General features: G+C 43.6%; 1 protein-coding gene and 1 long non-coding RNA gene across 7 annotated transcripts in view; one reads left to right on the top strand and one right to left on the bottom strand.

The window, feature by feature from the left end:
* Gpatch2 (G-patch domain containing 2) overlaps positions 1–16,979 on the bottom strand; it is a 135,368-nt gene that overhangs the window by 31,130 nt on the left and 87,259 nt on the right. For 5 of the 6 annotated variants that reach the window (XR_003710091.1, XM_028757832.1, XM_028757870.1 and 2 more), the window contains exon 7: positions 5,047–5,086. The exons of the other annotated variant lie outside the window; for it this stretch is intronic. Coding sequence is in view for 4 of the 5 variants with exons in the window: in XM_028757832.1 (XP_028613665.1) it covers positions 5,047–5,086 (40 nt within the window). In the remaining variant the exon portion in view is untranslated. The remainder of the gene's footprint in view (positions 1–5,046; positions 5,087–16,979) is intronic. 6 annotated transcript variants of the gene reach the window in all.
* Positions 7,618–15,916, top strand: LOC114612836. The gene is made up of 2 exons (XR_003710092.1): positions 7,618–7,719; positions 15,736–15,916. It is a non-coding gene; the product is annotated as an uncharacterized LOC114612836 (long non-coding RNA).

Genomic DNA, 16,979 nt, shown 5'->3' with positions numbered 1-16,979 from the left:
AGAGTCTGCACCCTCAGACAGAGTCTGCACCCTCAGACAGAGTCTGTTCTTCTCTTTTCTAAGGTCTAGTCTCCATCTGTAAGGCAGGAACCTGTAACACTCAACTGTGGAGAGAACATGGTCTGAGCTCTGCAGGTGTGACAATGGCTGTAGTTTGTACAGGCTGAGAGAGTCATGAAGTTCTGATGAATGGTAACTATTCTCCACAGTTCCACACCACCACTGAGAACTGAGTGCTAACTTGGCCACTTTCCCGAGACAGCCCAGACCTTCGTTCTGTCCCCAGTACCCAAGGATGTCTCAGCTACTAAAGCGCCCAGACCCTCGTTCCGTCCCCGGTACCCAAGGATGTCTCAGCTACTAAAGCTCTTCTGAAGGAACCAGTTACTTCTACCCAGATTGCCATGTCACTGTCCTAGTCCAGACCACTGTGTTCCCACTCCACAGCCTTCCACCCGGTCTCCCTGTCTGAGGCCTTGTTCTAATCCATGCCATTCTGGGCTGCAGTCAGGATGAGCTTTCCTAAACCAATCCCATTTTATTACGTGTAAAATAAAATTCAAAGTCTTGTGTCAGGCTATCATGACCCTTCACAATTTGATTACCTCTCTACATGAGTAACGTGTTGTATTCCCTCCTACCCATGGTCTAATCTCCTTACTTCCTCAGATCCCAGCTGTACTGAACTTTCCTTTGGGAGATGGCCCTTGCCTTTGTTCACAGTGGCTCTTGACTTTAGTTTTTCAACTGATCTGCATCTCCAGGGCTTAGCCTACTCTGGAACATTTTCAGTGCTCAATAAATATTTGTTGAATGAATGAAGAAATGAATGAATAAATGAAGCAATAAAATAGGGCATGAGATTTGGTGTATGACATGCAGCTGAGGCCACAGCTCATTATTGCTACTTCTAGAGAACACTGACCATTTACCTTATGTCCATCAATCTGAGAGCGTTTCAATTTAGAAATACTTTATACCATGAACATTAAATCGGTTCTGAAAATATGAAAAAAAATTCATTGCTTTGGCATTTCTAAGTCTAGTAACTTTAAGTCTATATATAAACCAACATTTGTAACAAAGATAACTCAAGGTGAAATGACAAAATCCTCTCTGTTATCTTAAGATTCATGGCAGTTAACTCTCTTCTCATTGTAAGATCAAAGTTATTGGATCTATTTTCCTGGAGATGGTATTAAAACAGTTAAAATACTTCAAAAGTTCAGTAAGAAAAAGTTTGACAACTTAGATTTGAAATTGCAACCACGGTGACAGGCTGTCCCAACCTGGTCTGGGAAGGTTCAGCCCACTGTCGGGATGAACACAAAGGAGATGATACTGACTCTGAACTTGGCTCTACCTCTTCTGAGTAGATCCATATAAGATGTGCTCTTATCCTAAAATTCATGGTTTTGATGGGTATAGCATAAAAAAGACAAATATTGCAATAATGCAATTAATACATAGACTCCATCATGAAATTATATCTCAGTTTACTTAATAAAAACTACAAATCAAAGCCAATGATAAACTTTGAATGCAGCTCAGATAAAAAAGATTTAGATGCTTGAGCCATGAGCAAGTTATTGCATGAAGCTCAGAGTCTGAAGAACACTGAGAAGGCCTGGATACATGCTGTGTCTCAGAACAGACAGCAGGCTGCAAGCTCACTGTGAGAGCAGCTACTGCTGCACTGTGGGGCTTCTATCAGTGTCACACGTAAGGTCACTCAGGGGTTCTGACTCAGTGTCATCCTGCTGAAGAACAGAGCTTACCTTCAGGCCTTCAAACTGGGGGGCGGGGGGGGGAGGCTTAAGCCAAATGAAGCTACAACTCCCTTCTTAGTCATGTGCAGACATTCATGCGAAAATGGCTTACATGAAGACAGCACCAAGTCAACATGCAAAACCATGGCACACAAGCTCAGAGCTGATGGAGCCAACCAGGAAGACAAGAGGGTTGCTTGTAGCTCATGGCTGTCATGTGTACATAATGGGAATAAGGAATTTCTGAGCTATTCATGTTGCCATATGACTATTAAGTCTCATCAAAAGCAAGAGGCATACTACTCTTTTCCTGCTGCTACAAGACAAAGTCCTCCTGGTCCAAAGCTCCTCTGCTGACACACCTCTGTCAGGAACCCCTGAGTATCTGAAAAGCCATTTCAAGTCTTTGCAGACTTGGCCTTTCAGTGTCTTCAACATTGGAGAGAGAATGGAGTAACATCTAAACCATGATAAGAGATTCGAGATGTCAAGCTGTAAGATGTTCAAGGAGAAAAGCCTTAGAAACTAAACCATTGTGCACACTAGAAATATATACACACAAACTGAGACATAGACACGCACGTGCATACAAACACATACACACACACACACACACACACACACACACACACACACACCACAGATGTCCCCTCTTTCTTTCACCTCAGTGGCCTTCCAGGATGGTACTCATCCATCTATATAGCTACCACTAGTCATTCCCTTCATGTGCGGACCATCAGTGTCTGAGTGGAAAAAGGACGCTCCTTTCTACAAATACCTGCGCCTGTAAGAGTAGTGAGCATGTGACAGATAATAGGTGTGGTGGCTATTCCTGGTTGTCAACTTGACTATATCAGGAATGAACTACAAGCCAGAATTGGAGGGCACACTGTGATCCAGATGTTGAGACTGGAAGACACAAGTTTCTGACCTGGATCTTGACATGGAGATCTTGAGGCATAGTGGCCATGAAAAGCTTAGGCACCGGTAAAGTAGTACACATCTTTAATCCCAGGAGACTGAGGAAAGGGATCTCTGAGTTCAAGGTAAGCACGGAACAAAAGAAGTTCCAGATTCAAGCATGGAGGTACACATCTTAATGTGGGCCATACCTTCTACTAGAAGCCTACATAAGGGCATTAGAAGAAGGAAGAGTCACTCTTCTTCAACTGCTTGTATTTACTTGCTAACATGTCTGTTGGAACTTACTTCTACAGAAGACCAGCTGAAACAACTAGCCCTGTGGGACTGAGCAACCAATAGATTCCTGGACTTCCCATTCACAGATGCCCATTGTTGGGTTAGTTGGACTATAGACTGTTAGTCATCACAATAAATTCCCTTACTATATAGAGACACTCTGTACATTCTGTGATTCAAGAGAACCCTGACTAATACAACAGATGACAGGGAAGTTAAGTCCAAGTGTGACAGAAGCATAAGCATGGCACACAAACGCAAATGAGACAGCGAAGGAAGGAACAGAATGGAAAGCTGGAGAAAGGAATGAGGTGAGGATTTTAAGGGAATTAACTCAATACTGTCATTACTCTATGTTGCTACACTAGAATAAGAAAAAAGGTGAGAGCATGGCAAGTCATTCATTCAACACAGTGAAGAATCTTACAGCTCTCCTGTTTACTGTACTACAGTTAGGTCTGTTGAATTCAAGAATGATTGTGTTTTACAATGTAAATGTTATGCATGTGCCTATTGCTACCAAGCTCACCAGTCCTCCCTGTCTCATAACCGTCTCTTCACATACCCAGAACTGTGCTTCCTGTGCCTCAGCAGTCACTCACCCGCAGACATACACTGGGGAAACCAAGTCTCCAGGTGGTCCAGGAGGATGCTGTCCTGCCACCCTAAAGCACTCTTACTGTGAACACATTGTTGTTTTAGTATGTGTCCTTTTGAAATTCAATGCTTTTGTACTTCTCTGGCCTCAGGGATAGTGTCTTCTGCTGTTACGCTCAAGAGGGCTGTGATAGGCTGCTAAAGAAAAGGCATTCCTGTTAGGACAAGCCTTGCCAGGTAGGATCTACAGGGCCACTGTCAGAGCTTAACGAGTCAAAGGCTTGATGTCAGAAACACAATCAATCAAGCCCCCCCCCCTCAGACACACACACACACACACAAACACACACACACACACCCCAAGGTCACAAACTGACTGAACTGACTGATGAAGACCTTGGGACCAAAAGTCTGGAAGAAAGTAGCTCTGTACTTCCTCTATGAACACTGGTCACTAATAACAAACTCAGTGTTTAGAGTCTACCTACAAAACTTAGTACTGCAAACATTACCTACATTTACTAATTAATAACTTATTGAGTCAAGACAAAAAATGGGGAATGCATACTGAGCTTTAAGCAAAAAGCCAAACTAAAAATTGGTCAAAAGGATTATGACTCAAAAAGTGAGAAAGAACTGGTACCTTTCTCTCTAGAAGCTAGGAGTGGCAGACGCACTCACTCTCTCCTGGTGCAGAGCTAAGCCCAGGGCCTCTGAAGGCTCTCATGCCAGATGAACTCTCCTCTCCCAGCCCCAGCTCCTTAGAGTCCTGTGAACTTTCAGACAGTGGCTTCCTTATGGATCACATGATTAAACATAACTCTATCATTCAAAAGAGCAAAATCCCTCACAAGGAGTCAAATACTAAATTGTAAGTTTTAAGATTTACCATGATCTAACTCTAAATAATACTGGCATGTTTTAAGGAGACAATTAATACACTCACTCATCTGTAAAGACAGCCAAAGTGAACGTCCAGTTCCTGCCAGCCCAACGACTCATTGCACTGCCATGTACATCAAACAGCTAGCTTAAAACACCCACCAAAATATGTCAAATCTCAGAAGAAACGACTGCCTCCTCCTCAGCTCAACAACACAGCCTGTGCTGCCTGGCCTTACCATAGTTTTAATTTACTTGTTGGCTTGGATTTTTGAGGCAATTTCTCCTGCCAACCAGGCTAGCCTCATGGGCTAGCCCACTACATGGATAAGGATACTGGACTCCTGATCCTTGCATCTTAATGTCCCAAGCACTGGATTACACAGGCATGCACAACCACACCCAGTAGTTCCTAGTAAAGTCCTAGACAGTGGTTACCTGTGTGACTCAGGACAGTGGCAGTGGGAGGGAGCTCAGATGCGTGCTGAGGTCAGTAGGAAGCCCCAGCACAATTGCTTCCTTTTAAAATAAGCTGCCCTCTCTATGCTCACTTACTATCCCAAAGTAGACAGACACATTGAAGGAGATGGTCCCTTACCTGGCCGTGCTCTGTCCTAGCCCCAGGGCTAAACCAGTGGCTGTGGAGAGAAGAAGAGTTGTGAGCTGGCCCCTCCCCAGAAGCACTTGCTCTCCAATGAACAGTCAGCATATGTTTTAAGGAATTTGTTCATACTAGCAACAGAACCTTAAATATGCTTTATTTTAATGGATATTTCATGTAATTCTAGACTTACACCAATTTTGACAGGAATGTAAGAGTGCTCATAACCCAGTAATTTTCAATTTAATAAGCAAACGGAGTTAGAATTACATTTCCATTTAATTATGTTAACATAAACTGCTGGGACTGTGTTCATTTTACAAATCAATTCTGGTTATAAAATCTACAAATGCTATCATTTGCCACAACTTAATTATAGCATCATTATGCCAAATTATGACTTTTGATTATTGGAGTTATTTAAAAAGAGTTGAAAATACAAGAATATCCTATTCGGCAGCTCTGCACTCAAGACAAAAACAAGAAAAATCCCAGTTGTGAATCCCAGAGCCCCACTTTGTACTTTGGATCCATTCCTTTCCCAGCTAAGCAATCACAGTAGTGGGTTAGAACAAGTTCCACAACCGTGAAGCCACAGTTGCTGCACAGCCAAATCTTCTTGTTCTGTCACCAAGCCCAGTAATCTTTCCACAGACCCTTCATAGATTCTCAGTATATGTGTCCCTGGGAGTGTTTATCAGCTACACACCTACTGCTCCAGTAGCACAGCAAATATGTAGGAGTAGAAATTGAAGTTGTGAAGTTGAAAACACTCACAACTACAAGAATACTAGTGACTGTAAGTGCCTTTAGTATCCCGAGAACAGCATATTTATACACTATAGTCTCTCTAGAGAGTCTGGGCCAGCCAGGTGTGAGTGACCAGCTTCCACAGGAGCCGGCTGGCCTACTTCTCCTCTGCCATTTTCCAGGTCATGGCTCCTGATGTTCCCTGGCAGGCCAGAACCCACACTGCCATGAGACGGGACACTTCATTGGTGTTAGTGCTAACACTCGATCAGCTACCAGCTAGAAGCAAACTTTCAATGAGAGCTCCACTGACAGCTTGGCCAAGATGCCTTTTCTGCTGTGGATTGTTTTAAAGCCCAGTATTTAAAGATCAAATGCACACCCTAGTGAATCATTTCCTAACAGGATTAAAGCCACAGTCCTTTGTGCCATCTCTTCTAGCTCCAAAGGCAGGCTGGAGAAACAGCTTTTGGTCTTTTCCTTTTCACAACCATGCTACGTTTTATAAGAACATGGCATAGTGGTGGTATGTAAATGATTTTATGTTAATAACTGAGTTCCTGTCAGTACAGATTTACTCTTCTCTAGCTCTGGACACTCTCTGCTTTAGCCTGACATCGAGAGAAGGAGAAGATGTCCTATCACTACTACTAAGTGACAGGCCACTTCCTGCCACCACACTTCTTACGTTCTTCCCCAGCTGGTGTTGGCCTGGCTTCTCTGCTGTGTTTTTTGCTTTCCCTTCAGCCTCCTTTAAATAAAGAGTCACACTTTGTCGTCATCATCAGTGGTAAAGGTGGGGGCCACTACCCAATGCCTACCCTATTTTAAATGTTCTGCTTTTCTACAGAATTTTGAGAGGCATGCGATGGTTTTCTGTGGGATCTGTTGAACCCCTAGTATCTGCTGATTCAGTTGCTGCACTTGGGTCTGGAAACTGGTTGAAGCCTCATCTATGGCCTCTCTCTCAACACTTTTCTATTTTCTGCCTTCATAGGATTTGGGTAAGGAGATTCGAAATAAGTTTTCCAAGAGGCAAAAATCCTAAGAGGCAGTTTGACCACGGAAGTTACCCTGAAATAAGTTTTAAAAACTTTCCGTGGAATTTGGAGCATAGAGCAATGTAACTTGGCAGGTTCTGGAAGGGTCACTGAGGGACTCCGGAGAAGTTCCCAGAGTTGGGGAGGGAGGGCCTGAGATTATAATACACAGGTGGGAAAGGAGGAGGATGTGAATCAGTGAACTGGCTAAGAGGAGGAAGGAGGGAAGGAAACCGTGTAGGCAGAGAGAGTGGTTATGGACCCGGGACAGAAAGGACCAACTAAAGCACAGGAGCCAGTGCCAACAGTGGACAAAGACGTGTATTTCCTCTAATAAGCACAACTGTATGAAAGGGGGTAAAGGAAGGTGTGAGTGGCCAAGTTCATCTGAATGAGTTAATGAACAAAGGCTGTGAATAAGGAGAGAGAGCTGGAGAACATCAGAAAACCAAAATTCTAGAGGCTAGGAATTCTGGGGAGTTTTGCTGCAGAATAACCAAGGAAGTGCTTTTGTACCTGGGTCACACTCCAGTGAAACTCACTGGTCAAGTAGGGAGCAAATCTGTCCAAGTGCTGGCTAGAAGAGTTCATGCAAATCTCTCTGTAGTTCCCTTGGTCTCAGGAGTACCCCATCAACCAGACAGTTAGCATTTAATCCCCAAACTCTCAGAGGTAGATGCTTTGCAAACAAAGAAACAGGCTCAGAGAGATGACGTCATTTTCCACAGATTCCTAAGTAAGCAACAGTTGGAATCAAAGGTCAGTGCTGACTCTACAGCCATGCTCTTCCAGTCACTGTGCCTGCGGCCACTGAGGAACATGCAGCATCTCAGAGCAAGAGAACCAAGGATCCAAGTGTCCAAGTATCCCACGAACAAAGGTAGGTGTGGAAGGAAGAGACTTTACTGGGGTACTGGTGTGCTCGGGAGAGGGTAGGCTCTGTGTGCACCATCGCACAAACACCCTGGCAGACTTCCAGGCTTCCTCTTCTACAGTGTCAGCACCTTTGCTCACATCTCTCTCCTTTCAGGGTATTTACTTAAGGTAGTAAGGAGAACTGGAGTTCCTTGAGAGAGGGACAGTGTTTAAGAGCAACAGTCACAGCAATGGCAAGAGTGAAAGTGTGGAAGAATCAGTTATCAGAAGCAGTGGCCATGCACTGCTGTGTCTAAAGAGCGCTCACTGCGCCTCACCCTGGCCGGGCACTTCTCATCCCAACCCTATCAATCTCCTGCCCCAGGCCCGCAGGCCCGCAGGCCCGCAGGCCCGCAGGCCCCCAGGCCCCCAGGCCCCCAGGCCCACAGGCCGCCAGGGCTGCCATGTACTGGGGTAGCAACTGAACCCAGAACATCTGACTCTGGCTCCTGTGTTCTTAGGCAACCTCCCCTTTATCTCCTCCAGTTTAGTACCCCAAGTTTTGATAAAGGAATCGCTAGGATCCTGTTTCTGTGGTGTTTCTCTCCTTTCTGAGACCACAGAACCTAGAATAATGAGGGAATGATTTTAATAACACTGTCATAAAAAAAAAAATACCCTGAGCTGGGGAGACAACTCAGTTGGTAAACCTGAGAAGGCAACATTGGCTTGAAATTTAGCAATGAGGAGGCTTAAAATGGAGTGTTTTGGGGCTTGCTGGCCATCATCCAATTTAACAAAATAGGCGAGCTTCAGGCTCAGTACACTGACAGAGAGAGAGAGAGAGAGAGAGAGAGAGAGAGAGAGAGATTGAAACAGACAGAGACCAAAATAAGAGAAAAAAATGGGTAGTAGTGTCCTTCAGATGTGAGTGAAGCTTACTTATATGGCAGATGGTACCCTGAAGCAGACTGCACTTGCAGTGATGTCTACATACATGGATTTGTACTCTAGTCAAGATTTCACAGCAAACACACAGATGATTAACCGGTAGAACAGGAAGGCTAAGACACAGGCCGGAAGTCCTCTCAAGGTAGAAGAGCTGGATGTGACCTCTAGGCTCAGTTCTCCCTGTGGGATATGGGCAGGGTTTGGGCAGATCTAGAAACAGAGCCTATCACGCCAGCTCGGTTCTGCTGGGGGAAGTGTGACCCCACCCCCCACCCTTGTACCCTCCTTTTGCAGACATCTTTCAAGCAGAGTGGTCCTGTACCTACAGAGCGGAAGGGATACTGTGTTTCAGGGCTCTGTAGATGCTGAGTAGCACATAATGCCTTCTCATGCTTCCATCATCCCCTCTAACCGAGGAGCCAAACAGCGGCAACAGCAATGTACTGGATTTCACAGGTAGTCAACCAACATCACTCCTGGGCAAGAAGACAAAGCCAACCCCAAAGGTTTTAAGTGAAGACTCCAAAAATGTACTTTTATAAATAGATTTTATAAATAGATTTTTTCTTTCTGGACAAAAAGCAATAATTTTTTTTTAAAAAATTATGAGTGTGTGTGTCTGTGTGTGTGTGTGTGTGTATGTGTGTGTAATCCAATCTGAATATATGCTGTTCAGTATAGTAGCCATACAGTAGTCAGATCTACCTATTTAAATTTAAAGGAACATTACATACTCAGTTCCTACAGTCACAATGCAGGCTTAAGGTACACGTGGTTTTAGAGACCACCACTGAGTTCACTTCAGTTCGAATGTACAGTACACTACTGCAAATGACTTACTGGATAGCATTGGCCTTAATGAGGTATCACTGAAAATCTAAATTAACACTGAAAACATTATACAGTCATCCACCATACATTATACAGTCATCTACCATGAACATGTTCTTTCTGAAGCACAGGTCTTTTCTCGATGAAATCTGTAACTATAACGTACACGACAGAAGGGGAGAGCCAGGTGTGGTGGTGTACGCCTCTGACCACAGCACTCAAGAGACCACGACGCAGGGTCCTGAGCATCATCCTAGGTGATGCAAGAATTATCAAAAAAAGATAAAAAGGAGAGGGAAAACCAGAAACATGACAAGCTTCTACCTCAGATATAGAATTAAAGAAAGATAGTCTAGCATCAAAAATCTATTTGGCTAAGAGCTTAAATCTTTGTAGCTACCTTAAACAGCAGTAAAAAAACAAAAATAAAGCAAAACAAGAAAAATCCTAAAAACAACACCAACCTAAGTAAGAATGGGGATTGACCTGTCAGGATGGAAACCAAGAGAGCTCAAACAGCAGACTAACCGTCCAGCTAGCTTTCCACTACTCATAAAGAAAGACTCCTTAACTGTGTTCCAGGCCTGGCTCACAACCTTCTCCAGTTTCACATGTGACAATCTGCCTTCATGGTGTTTCATATGTCTTAGAATTGCTTTTAGTATTCTGTCTAAACATCACCTCCAGTTACCTGCCAACAGCCAGGTATGCTCCTCCCCACAGTTACCTAGCAACAGCCAGGTAGGCCTGCCCACTATAAAAGGGGCTGCTTGGTCCCTCCTCCCTCTCTTGCTCCCTTGGTTCTCTGTCCCCTCCCCCCTCCCCCATTCCCTTCCCCCTCTCTCCACGTAATCATGGCCAGCCTCCACTTCTCTCTTCTCTCTGATGTTCCTCCTGTTTGTCTCCCTACCTTTGCCCTCCGCCCTAAATACCACCCCCCCCCCCGAACCGTTTGGTCTGACGTTATCTGTTTAAGCTACTCTTGAAAATCTAACAATTGCGACAGATTCTGGAATGCAGAACATGCTTTTTATTTGCTTGAAATGTTCTTTCCACTCCCAATTCATGTACATCATAGATTTATCAGTTGTTATAGTTCGATGTCCAGACAAAATGTAAGAATTGGAGCCCTTAGCTTAGTATATAATAACACACATGTAACTATCATGCAGTTACACGTGCATGTGCCTATCCACTGACCACTGCCTGTTTCCCACTAATGATAGGCAAAGTCTGTGAGTAGCATGCACACAGTGACCATGTGCATCTTGTTCGCTGCTATGCGCCGAGGACAGCCCTCATAGGTTCCCTGGGATGAGTGCAGAAGAGCATGACTTAAAATGGTGGGCAGGCAGGGCTTGACCAACCCCAACTGCCACGTTTGTTTTTTTTAAATGAAGATATTCCTACTTCATTAATTTTTTCTATGATATAAAACACCAACTGTAAAGCTATAAACAGAAGGCTCTTTAAATGCTTCATTTACTTTATTAAAATGCTAATGAAAATTCAGAAAGTTTAGCTTGATATACTTGATAAACAGAAAAGCCCAAGTTTGGGAACAGGCTCTGGCACCTCTCAGGTAGCTTCTGGCAAATGTTATCCATTTGGAGTCTAGGTTCCTTCCTTATCAACAAAAATAACATTGGATGCTGGCAAGATGGCTCAGTAAGGCATAGGAAAGCTTGACTAAGTTCAACCTCTGGAACCAACATCATAGGGAAATGATTCTACAAAGTTGTCCTCTGACCTCCATGTGTGGACCACGCGCATACTTTCTCACTTTCTCCACTCCCCCCACCCCCTAAAATATAAGTAAAAATAAAGATCTTTCCCAGGACTTGGAGGCTTAACCATAAATTCTAATCTCCCATACAGAAGGCATTTGAGATCAATATTAATGTCCTTTCCCCCGCAGAACACCATGGGCTACAGAACATGTGTAGTTTCATTCTCAAGCTTTGAGACCCTCAATGTCCACAGAAGAATTAATATGACTGCGGCTCCCTACAGAATTCCCACAGGGCTTGCATGTCACAAAACATATCAGAGACACCAAAGATATTTGTTTCCTAATTGATTTCTGGTCAAGCAGAATTACAGTGTGTGTCTCTGGAAAAGTCAAATCACCTATAAAATGGAGAAAGAACACCTGCTTTGGTAATTCAGAGAATAAAGACATTAAAATGACACATTGAAAAGTGTTCTGAGAAGGAAAACCTGTAAGGTGCAAACTGCCAACGTGCTTTCTAGCATCTAGAGACTGCACAGCGCTCTGCAAACACCTATGGAAGGAGGCAACCTCACTTACTCTGTAACTAAAACAGAGATGCGTCCGTTCACGGCGCACACCATGGCAACCATGATGAATAAGAGATGGAGCTGCTCCAGCATATTGTATATACCTCAACCTAGAGTTTAAGCCCCTTTCCCCATAATGTAATAAATACTAAACGTAAAAGTGAAAAAGTATTCCCAGTGATCATAACCTTTAATCCAGTCAAATCTTGCTTAAAGCAAGCCTGATATTTACTCAAAAGATAAAATGAATGAATATTTGCTTTATGAAGGAATTCATCATAGGACTGTAATGAGTTATCTGTGGACATTTTTAAAAAGTTAATTCTATATATAGCTTTTAAAGTAGTTATATTTTATATAAAAAAAGAAACAGGATAGGAATATCAATTTAAGAATCAATTAATAAATCACATTTATCTCTTTAAAGGTAAGTATCTTGCAAGTAATTGAGAAAAGTTAGAGAGTAGATAAAATGCTGGAACATTTTTTGGTTTTCAAGACAAGATCATGTTATGTTACCCTGGCTGGCTTAGTAATATGAAGTTCAGACTAGTTTTGTGATCGCTGGCAGTTAAGTCTCTTGCTTCTGCCTCCTAAATGCTGGCAGTAGAGGGATGTACTAGCACGCCTGGCTTTGCTATCATTTAATGAAAACAAAGTTTACTTTATCCTTATACAAGGTTCTAAGAGGACCTTGTATAATTTAATTTTACATTTAATTTTTACATTTACTACTTCCAAAGTAAATAGTAAATTTTGATAGTAAAATTATTACATTTTACTATTTACATATTTAGAAAGGCAGTAGAATGATGGGAGAGACAATTACATCCCAAACACTATTTTAAGATGATGATGGTGATAGTGGCAATGATTAGTTTTGTCTATGTATGACCGTGTGCCCTGTGACTATGGATTCTGACTGAAGCAGAGGCACTGGTTCCCCTGGTACTGAGGTAACAGTGAGCATGAGCTTCCTGATGTGGGTACTGAGAATTGAACACCGGGCTTCTGGAAGAGCAGTATGTGCTCTTAACCACTGAGCCATGTCTCTTGTCTCCTCAAACTTTCTTTTTAACCAGAAGTTAGAGCTAACTTCCCGAGTTAGCTGGATTGAGGCTCTTGGCACATTCTGTGTGGATCTTATATTATCACACACTTCATTTGTCTGTGCTTAGTACTTCCTGCTAAAAGGGAACAACTATCTCGTAATGCCTGGGCTTTCAATATGATAATACTTTTCCAGGGAATAATTACTAAGTAGTTTTTTTTCCCCAGTTAGAACAGCACAAAACAAACTGTTATTAAACTGATCACAACAGTATAACTACAGTACTCTTTTTTCAGTGTGTGTTCCACATGTCTACAAGAGCAGTGTTATAAGGTGTGTAGTAATGCTGCCATCAGCAAATGATACGCTGTATTAGTTTTTATAACAGAGATCATCTTGAAATGTTACTGCATAGTATTTACTTAGTTGGTTATTTGGCTACGGAAGTAATGGGTGGCGAGCATGGCCATGAGTGCCTGACCACAGAGCTGCAGCTCAACCTTTACCTACACCTTACCTGACTGACATCCACTCTCCTCCTCAGTAGAGAGCTTTCACTATGGAATATCCCACTGCTATGGTTCTCTGAACCCTAAAACCAGCTCTCCCTTCTCCAGCTGGAGACTCCTACGACGCCTTCCCAGATGTTTATACACATCCTGGCACAGACAGAGCCCTGGGAGCTGCAATCCTCCGCTGCCTACATTCAACACTCAAAGTCCCTTCATGCTCTATAGAGCCGGCACAGTGACTGACTCTATTCACCCAACTCTATTTACCTGTGACATTTGACCAGTGGTCACACTGTACCATCCCATGCTTGTGTGAGTGGTGTCCAAATGTGTGTGTGCACTCTTTGAAGGGTATGGATACAACTCATGCAGGTCCTTACACCTGTATAGCAAGCCCTTCCTCCACTGAGCCACCTCCCCAGCCCACAACTGAAACTGTTTTAAGTATTTTTCTATAAGACAGTTTTGGAGATATGATAAAGTTAAAAACCAAATCAAAACTAAAGAATGACAACAACAAAACCTAAGTCTCACTATGTAGGCCAGCCTTGAACTTATAATCCTCCTTCTTTAGCTTTTCTGAGAGTAAAGGTTAGTCATGTGTAAGCAGGCCTAGAGAGGAATCATCGATAGAATAAACACAGTAGGCTAGTGACCGCTTCCTGCTTTCCTACAGGTCCTTAAGTTGTAAGGTAGACACAGAGAAGATCAGCCCATTCATTTCCTGGGTTCCTGTCACAGCATCAGGAAGGGCTGTCTCAGGAACTAAGTCAGATAACTGGCCACAGAGTAACTTCTAGCTGGGTGACATTCCAGATACAAAGCTCTGTTGTCTTTTAACTCTCAATGTCATGAAAAAGAAATCCAAGATTCCACCGTCCTGCTCAACAACATTAGACTAGAAAATCAAGTTTGGAAAGAGGCAGAGGATGGAGAGCTCTCACCTGCATGTACTGAGCTTCCCAAGCCTAGGCTGCTGTGGAGCTATGAAACCACTCAGCAGAGCAACTCCCACAGAGACAATGAGCATCTGTGGACAAAACCTAGAGCACTGTTTCAACCCACCCTTGCTGGTCAGCTTGTACTGCCACAAGATGGAACTCTTTAGGGTACAGACCAAGAAGGACCAGCAAGGAAGCAGCAGCAAAAACAAGGGAACCCACTGAGTATGTGAGGACAGGCCAAGCATCAACCACATGGCTACCAACAGCTGATGAGGACTCCTGCCTCTACCATAGAGAAATGTGCAGCTATAACTATGTGTCAGTCTTAAGAGCAAGCTGCTCCTACAAGGCAGAGCCCTCTCTCAGGAATGGCGGTCCATGCACATGCATGTTCTGGCATGCTGGGCACTGGGAATGGCATTCCCAAGTGGAAATCTTCATCTTCTGTTGAGATGGCCTGCCTTCTGCACAATTCTATACTGCAGATGTGCAGCTTTGGTACATAAGCTACTTCACCAAGAGGATTCATGGCCAGATTGAATAGTCCCTACTGGTCAGAGGTCCGGGATAGGAGTCTGAGAGAGATGAAGTAACCAACCCTAGGAGATCTAGAAGAGCTCTCCTCTGGGAAAGGCTAGAGTACTCTGCACACTGTGTAAGCCTGGAAAGAACAGAGACGTGGATGGTGAAGCGATGGGCTAATGGGCTGGGCATGACAATTCTGTCAATAGCTACTTACTGGAGAGCATCTCCTTCTTAGGTTTATGGTTACAAGTAGCTCTGAGGTGAACTAGAGTTATTAGAGTTATCAGCTGAAGCTACTACATTTCCTCTTTCCTAATCTCCTAAAGGAGATTAAAAGCCACGACGACCAGGCATTCTGATTCTGCCCAATGGCCATGAAGAGGTCCTTGCTGAAAGGTGAAACAGGAGTGCTGTTGGCACTATCCTCTTCAGAGCAGAGAGGAGAGGAGCACCAGAAGCAGCCATCTCAAAGACCAGAAGACAATAACCATGAGGACATCAGAGAGAAGGACAACGATGGCAATGTGACTGGCAGAACTGTGTCCCTGCAGACATGGGTCCTAATATCTGATATTGATCCAGAATAGCATCTTTTCTGGATATAGGTATAGGCTCCCTACAGAGACAAGTTAAAATGAGGTCAGTGAGACAGGGCCTCAGTCCGGTGTGACACTGTGGAACATCTCATTCGCCTGCCTTGGTGCCTTATAAAGGAGAAATTCTGACAAAGACCAGCACATGGAAAATGCCACTGAAGTTGGGTGGGGTGGGGGAGGGACCAGCAGAGACTGCTTGTGAACTCTGAGAAGCAAGGAAACAAGCAGGAAGTGCCTTCTCTCTCCCAGCCCCAGGAGGGAGCTAACTATATTGACAGCTTTGCTTGAGATCTGGCGTTTCCTGGCTAAATGGTATGTTTTTTGTTTCAGCCATCTACTTTGTGGTGTTTTGATACAGCAGCCTAGAATGGAATACGGATTATAAAGGGAGACAGAGAAGCCCAAACGATACTGATGAGCTTTTCAAAAGAAGCTCCTTTTCTTTACTTACGTGAGAAAAGAAAACAAAGGAAAAATAAACCTGAAGAAAAGCAAAACTAAAACAAAACAACCGCAAATTATGTCGGTGTAAATCTGTACCTACCACACGCTGACGTAAGTCTTTGCAAAGAGCCCTGACAGGAGCCAATCCAAGGTTACAGGGCAGAGGTGACATACAGGAGACACTGAGAGCATAGAAGCTGACCTGATCTTTTTATGTGCTGAGAATGGAGAGGACCATGGAAAGCTAGAGACTGGAAGATCCACAAGGACTCTACAATGACATAAAAGGTCATCAAGAAGGCCATGGGGAGGAAATGGGAATGAAGAGGTCAGAAGAGACAGACACTGGGAACGGAACTAGAGCCATGAGGAAGGCAGAGATTGGAGTAGAGACTGGAATTCTCTGTGGTAAAGCAGTGGCAGGCTGCACACACACGGGAATGGGAACCTAATGCCTGCTACTCTGGGAGCACCTTAGCATACCGAGAACCCAGGACAGACATCCTGGGGTGGAGGAGACGGAGGGACACTGAGCGTAAGCCCTGTCCACTTAGAAGCAACACTGCAGTCAGCATCCTGTTCTTTCTTACTTACTCATTTCTCTACTTATCACAGACTTGGAGACACAGTCTCATGAAGCAGAGGCTGGCCTCAAGTCTGTTCTAGATGTCCTTTAACTCCTGATCCTTCTGCTCCCACTTCCCATGTGCTGGCATGGGCACACTGCCATGTCCCATAGGCAGGTCAGTGTGCCCTAGTTTAAATCAATACTTGGAGTCTCCAGACACTCAGTGACTGTATCCATCAGGTGCAGGGCTGACACAGGACTGCAGCGGCAGCAATAAGGAGAAGCATGTCCGCTGAGTGTTTACACTCTTCCTGTACAAAAAGGAATGCTCTAAAATAGTTCTACATCTACTTGCCTCAGCTTCTGTAGTTCATCAAAGGAAAATTAATGTGAAAGCTGTATATAACATTTGGCTGCAGTTCTGAATTTTATTTATTTATTTTTAAAGCTTCATCATATCAAGCAAGAAAACAAGGGAGATTCTTGATATCAATTTGCTATGTCTGGACAATAGTTTGTTTTTTTATTTAGGATGCAGATTTTGTTTTTGTTTTAAAAGAAA

The sequence above is a fragment of the Grammomys surdaster genome, unplaced genomic scaffold, assembly GCF_004785775.1.
Source record: "Grammomys surdaster isolate TR1022 unplaced genomic scaffold, NIH_TR_1.0 130, whole genome shotgun sequence".
NCBI classification, from domain to species: domain Eukaryota; kingdom Metazoa; phylum Chordata; class Mammalia; order Rodentia; family Muridae; genus Grammomys; species Grammomys surdaster.
Note: the sequence above shows the minus strand (reverse complement) of the source record. Positions and strands in the feature narration are given on the sequence as shown.